At 35.8% G+C, this 6,755-nt stretch overlaps 1 protein-coding gene across 1 annotated transcript in view; it reads right to left on the bottom strand.

Moving 5' to 3' along the window:
- Positions 1-236: 236 nt before the first annotated feature.
- The window catches only part of REELD1 (reeler domain containing 1), a 92,155-nt gene continuing 85,636 nt past the window's right edge, over positions 237-6,755 (bottom strand). Inside the window, exon 5 of the mRNA XM_053700215.1 lies at positions 237-836. Coding sequence (XP_053556190.1) covers positions 237-836 — 600 coding nt within the window. The remainder of the gene's footprint in view (positions 837-6,755) is intronic.

Genomic DNA, 6,755 nt, shown 5'->3' with positions numbered 1-6,755 from the left:
GTTATAAACTGAGGGCCACCTGTATTTAAAGACGTTATCAGTTACAAGGAAAATTAGCATTTATTTAAGGTAACATAATCCAAAAATGTAGGGATAATAATCTATACACGATATATAATATAGTAGTTCAATAGATTAAACTTTTGGCACTTTTCATTTGATCTGAGAATACTATACATTTTGTATAAAATGTGAAAAAACTAAAATGACCTATAAATCATAAAAACCGTACACAACTACTGTGCTGTTCCATTGTTTGATGGAGCTATCCAGTTATATTCAGCTTGAACTAGCACAAAACTGTTTTCACGAACCTTTTTGAAATGCATCATTTCTCTGTTATCTCTCATAGTCATAACATTGTTGTCTGGTTCACTAAAGGACACCTCTGTCCTTTTATGACAATACTGAGCATGAATGCAGCGCAGCCCTGCAGCAAGGACCATCCCTAAAACTGCTGAACACCCCAACAAGATGCCCAGCTGAGTCATGGCAAGATGCATGCCCCTATTTTGGTTTTCTCCTCCTTTGCCTGGGACAACAAATTCATTAATTGACTTGGTTACCCATGAAGAAGTCACTCCATTTGCAATAACAGTATTCTTAACAAAAGTTGCATCTTCTGGCCGGTATAAAAAAATAGGCAGAATTTTTTTGGTTACCATCTGCCCTTTATCCACAGATGTAGAATGCAAGAACTTCCTGCTTTGTGCCTCCTTTAGGTTGGATCTTTCTGGATAATGGAATATTTCTTCAGTGGTTTGAACTGCGTTTGTGTTTAGAATCTGTGAATCAGGAGGGAATGTTGGTCCAGGTGGGGATGATGTAAATCCTGTCTTAAAAATACAAATTAAATTCAATACCCAATATTTATTTTGATGGGAATCAGTACCATAGCTAAAATACATTACCATCATGATACAGTCATCTTGATTAAACTATAAGTTGATTTTCTTTGCAGTAGAAAGATTATAATCATTATAGAGCACAATTTTACCTTTATTGTAAAAATCTTCACTAAGATCTATAATATCCTTGACAATATTGAGTCAAGTGGTTGTGTAAATGGATGGTAAAGTCAATGCATATCAAATAAGTAAAATATAGAAAAACACCTGCATAAAATATAAATGTCATTTTGTTGCATTACCCATCAATATCCTTGACAAGACAGATAATTAATGTATGTTGCAATTTTTATTATTAACAATACATTATAAATTTGGTCTCCATTTACTAAAGAGTGGTTTTTCATGATGACCCTCGCAGGGTTTGCCCTGGTGGAATTATCATAAAAAAGTGGCGAGATGTCTACTATTGAAAGCAATGTTGCTGGCTGGAAAGGGACACTGCTCCAAAGAGTGAAGTGAGCAGGGGGTGTACTTTAAAAATTAAATCCTGCAGCCAAAATAAATTACATTACGCTGCTTTCTGTGTATAGCATCTTGCAATTGCCTATATTTTCTATTAGGGTTATAAGTATTTTGAGAAAAACTTGCAACCTATTAGTTTGCAGGAAATAACTGTGAGATCTGTAGAGCAAAAATCTCTGGGATTCGAGAGACAATTTCATTTACGCCTATGGAACACCCATGTTGAGCCCATTTTACGAAATAACAACAATTATGCTTTGTATTAAGTAATAATTTCTGTGTGCAGATCCAGTGCACTTAAATTATGATTTATGCTGTGCATATTTAATACAATTTATTCCTGTGTAATGTGCATACAAATTTTATCGTTTTGATAAAATACGATTTTTGGTGAAGAATTTTGTTACGATTTTAGATGCACCTTCACAATACAATTTTTTCCTGCATATTTTTGTGTGAATTGTTCAATTATTCATTTTGTAAGATATTTAAAATATGCATTTCTTCCTCATACGAAAATGCAGTATACGCCCCTTAGCGAGACACCCTGTTTTTAGGGTAAAAAGTGGATTTAGATCATTCCACCAGGGAAATAGAAGTACTGGTGAGCATTCTTACTAATCTCACCAGCCAGGAGACATTTAGATCATTCCACCAGGGAAATAGAAGTACTGGTGAGCATTCTTACTAATCTCACCAGCCAGGAGACATTTAGATCATTCCACCAGGGAAATAGAAGTACTGGTGAGCATTCTTACTAATCTCACCAGCCAGGAGACATTTAGATCATTCCACCAGGGAAATAGAAGAACTGGTGAGCATTCTTACTAATCTCATCAGCCAGGAGACATTTAGATCATTCCACCAGGGAAATAGAAGAACTGGTGAGCATTCTTACTAATCTCACCAGCCAGGAGACATTTAAATCATTCCACCAGGGAAATAGAAGAACTGGTGAGCATTCTTACTAATCTCACCAGCCAGGAGACATTGAGATCATTCCACCAGGGAACTAGAAGTACTGGTGAGCATTCTTACTAATCTCACCAGCCAGGAGACATTTAGATCATTCCACCAGGGAAATAGAAGATCTGGTGAGCATTCTTACTAATCTCACCAGCCAGGAGACATTTAGATCATTCCACCAGGGAAATAGAAGTACTGGTGAGCATTCTTACTAATCTCACCAGCCAGGAGACATTTAGATCATTCCACCAGGGAACTAGAAGTACTGGTGAGCATTGTTACTAATCTCACCAGCCAGGAGACATTTAGATCATTCCACCAGGGAAATAGAAGTACTGGTGAGCATTCTTACTAATCTCACCAGCCAGGAGACATTTAGATCATTCCACCAGGGAACTAGAAGTACTGGTGAGCATTGTTACTAATCTCACCAGCCAGGAGACATTTAGATCATTCCACCAGGGAAATAGAAGTACTGGTGAGCATTCTTACTAATCTCACCAGCCAGGAGACATTTAGATCATCAGGCCAAGGTTAAACATCAACTTTATGCATTGCCCTTTAGGATTTAAATGGGACATAAAACCCAACATTTTTCTTTCATTATTCACATAGAACGTATAACTTTCTAAAGTACCTCTATTATCACATTTTCTTGTTATTGTCTTGTGGAAAAGCAGCAACGTAAGTTAGAAGTGTGCACGTGTCTGCCACATTATATGGCAGAAGTTTTGAAACAATGTTATGCATTAGCATGCGCACTAGATGGCAGCTCTATTTCCTGTCATGTAGTGTTCCAGACATGTGCACGCTACCTATCTAGTTAGCTCTTCAACAAAGAATAACATGAGAACAAAGCTTCAAATTGTATTCCCTATCTGAATCAAGAAAGAAAAAAATTGGGTTTCATGTCCCTTTAATGAACTGATAGATACCAGTTCACTAAGTGTTAGATACAAAGTAAGTAAAGCATTGTACTCTCACTTTCGAAAAGCTTCAGAACAATATTTCTACATATTAAACTAATGTTAAGCAGATTTAACGTCTTCTTGAAATTCAAGACAGCTGTTTACTGGAAAGGTCAGGAAATGTGTTACAGTTGTACTCAGGGATACAGGAGCGCAAGACTAAGTGGAATGGGAGATCGTTGATATTAGGAACCCGGGTGGTAACTTCACTTGCCAAAGCCGTTTGTTAAACTGAAAACACTGTACCACTGAATGAATGGGCAAAGCATTGTCTTGTGATATGCACATTGTTTGTAACTATTTTGTTAATGGTATTTTAACTTTACACAATTAAAACAGTTATAAATTGTATTACACTATTGGATCTCCTCATTGTTATTATGTAAATGAGGCTATTGCTTAATCAGTTAATATGATCCATATCATTAAGCATAACATATTGATCTATACATTAATATATTCTTACCTTAGTGTCTGCTCTGCAAAGAGGACACGGGTGTGAAGTTGTTGTCTTTATTGTGCTTTGCGGTCTGCAACACCCCAAAGAAAAACACAGATTATTAACTATATGATTTGGGAACACAAATGTTGTGCGAATAACTATTAACCAAATATCTCCATTCATGTACTCTTTAACATGATGGAACACATCACCAAGGCATACAACAATGTGTATATCCTTTAGATTTATTTTTTTAGTCTAGTTCCTGGTGTTATTCCAAAACTACTTTATTCATTTTATTATACATGGAGTTACCAAATAATCCCTGGATTCTTTGCTAAAATTAAAAGAAAAAAACATGCTGAGATAGGAAACATACAGTTTGCTGTAAACAGCTATTGTTTAGAAATAAAGTAAAAGTGCAGTATGTAATGTTAGGTTGTACTTCAAGGATTGTGCCCTTGAAATCATATTCGGTAATGATTTCTGTGTTAAAGGACCACTACATGGTAGAATATCATAATAAATAAATACATAATAAAGAGACAATGCAAGAGCAAATTAGTAGATTTTTTTTTTTCTGACAGAAGTTAGTTACATTTTCCTTCCTAATGTATCATGTGACAGCCATTAACCAATATATGAATATCCTGTGAATCTTGCACATGTTCAGTAGGAGCTGGTGCCTCAGAAAGTGTGCATATAAAAAGATTGTGCACATTTAGATAATGGAAGTGAATTGGAAAGTTTTTTTAAAATTGTGTGCTCTATCTGAATCAGGAAAGTTTAATTTTGTCTTGGGTGTCCCTTTAAGGCCCCGTTTACTTGGATTGGCTGAAGTCAAAATGATGGGTGGGTTTACCTTTCATAGTGTGCCTTTCAATGTCCAACATCCTATATATCCTTCCTTCAAAGAAAAGGAAACATATTTATTGTTTTTTTTTCTTTAATGTTTAAAATTTTAAATGTGTTTTTATTCATATAGCTTTATTTATTGTGCTTTATTTTTATCTCAGGATTCTTAGAACTTCTATTTGAGTGTATGTGTGAGTGTGTGTGTCTGAGTGAGTGTGCGTGTGTGTATTTTTCATATCTTTATTTATTGTGCTTTATTTTTATCTTAGGATGCTTATAACTTGTGTGTATTTGTGCGAGAGGGTGTGAGTGTGTGTGTGTGTGAGAGAGGGTGTGAGTGTGTGTTTTTGTGAGTGTGTGTTTGTGTGTGTCTGAATGTGTGAGAGTGTGAGTGTATGTGAGTGTGTGTGTGAGTGTGTGTCTGAATGTGTGAGAGTGTGAGTGTGTGTGAGTGTGTGTGTGAGTGTGTAAGCATGTGTGTGGGAATGGTACCAATAAAGAATACTAGAAAAAGTAGTAATGAATTTAGGAAGTTGAAGATAAGTATTTTCCAGCAGTTACCTTTTAGCAAGGGTTTTCAGCAATGCATAAAGCGAATTATAAGATCAGGCTTTTTAGATAAAAATCCAAATTAGCAAATTATAAGGAAAGATTTAGTTGTATTGCAATTGAATTAAAATTCTTGAGATAGTGTTTAACAATTTTATGTGTTTAAGTTATGCATGGGTTGAATACATTTACATTTTTATACTGTTGAATACAGAGAAGCGTTTAAATGTCAAATGAATGTGTAGACATTACATGCACAACATTTATGTTAATTTAATAAAGTAATATTAACTTTCGGCTAGATTACGAGTTTTGCGGTAAGAGCTGCTCGGTGCTAACTTGCAAGTTATTGTCACCGCTCACCTCCCTACAGCGCTGGTATTACAGGTTTTCATAAACCCGGTGTTAGCAGGCAATAAGTGAGTGTAGAGCAAAATTGAGCTCCATACCGCACACAAATACCAGCGCTGCTTTGAGTTGGTTTTACGTGCTCGTGCATGATTTCCCCATAGACATCAATGGGGAGAGCCGGCTAAAAAAAAGCCTAACACCTGCAATAAAGGAGCGTAAAACTCTGTAACGCAGCCCCATTGATTCCTATGGGGAAAGAAAATTTATGTTTACACCTAACACCCTAACATAAACCCCGCATCTAAACACCCCTAATCTGCCGCTCCCGACATCGCCAACGCCTACATTACACTTATTAACCCCTAATCTGCCGCCCCGCCACCGCCGCCACCTACATTATACTTATTAACCCCTAATCTGCCGCCCGACACAGCCGCCCCCTACATTACACTTATTAACACTTAATCTGCCGCCCCCAATGTCGCCGCCACCTACCTACACTTATTAGCCCCTAATCTGCCGCCCCTAACATCGCTGCCACTATACTAAAGTTATAAACCCCTAAAGTCTAACCCTAACACCCACTAACTTTAATATAATTAAAATAAATCTAAATAAAAATTCCTATCATTAACTAAATAATTCCTATTTAAAACTAAATACTTACCTGTAAAATAAACCCTAAGCTAGCTACAATATAACTAATAGTTACATTGTAGCTATCTTAGGTTTTATTTTTATTTCACAGCTAAGTTTGTATTTATTTTAACTAGGTAGACTAGTTAGTAAATAGTTATTAACTATTTACTAGCTACCTAGTTAAAATGAATACAAATTTGCCTGTAAAATAAAACCTAACCCAAATTACACTAACACCTAACCTTACACTACAATTACATAAATTACATTAATTAAATGCAATTAACTAAATAACAAAAAAATCAAAACACTAAATTACAGAAAATAAAAAAGAAATTATCAAATATTTAAACTAATTACACTTAATCTAATAGCCCTATCAAAATAAAAAAGCCCCCCCAAAATAAAAAAAAACCCTAGCCTAAACTAAACTGCCAATAGCCCTTAAAAGGGCCTTTTGCGGGGCATTGCCCCAAATAAATCAGCTCTATTACCTGTAGAAAAAATACAAACAACCCCCCAACAGTAAAACCCACCACCCACACAACCAAACCCCCCAAATAAAATCCTATCTAAAAAAACCTAAGCCCCCTATTGCCCTGAAAAGGGCAT

The sequence above is a fragment of the Bombina bombina genome, chromosome 2 (genome assembly GCF_027579735.1).
Source record: "Bombina bombina isolate aBomBom1 chromosome 2, aBomBom1.pri, whole genome shotgun sequence".
NCBI lineage: Eukaryota > Metazoa > Chordata > Amphibia > Anura > Bombinatoridae > Bombina > Bombina bombina.
The sequence above is the reverse complement of the archived record's forward strand: the minus strand, read 5'-3'. Positions and strand labels throughout refer to the sequence as shown.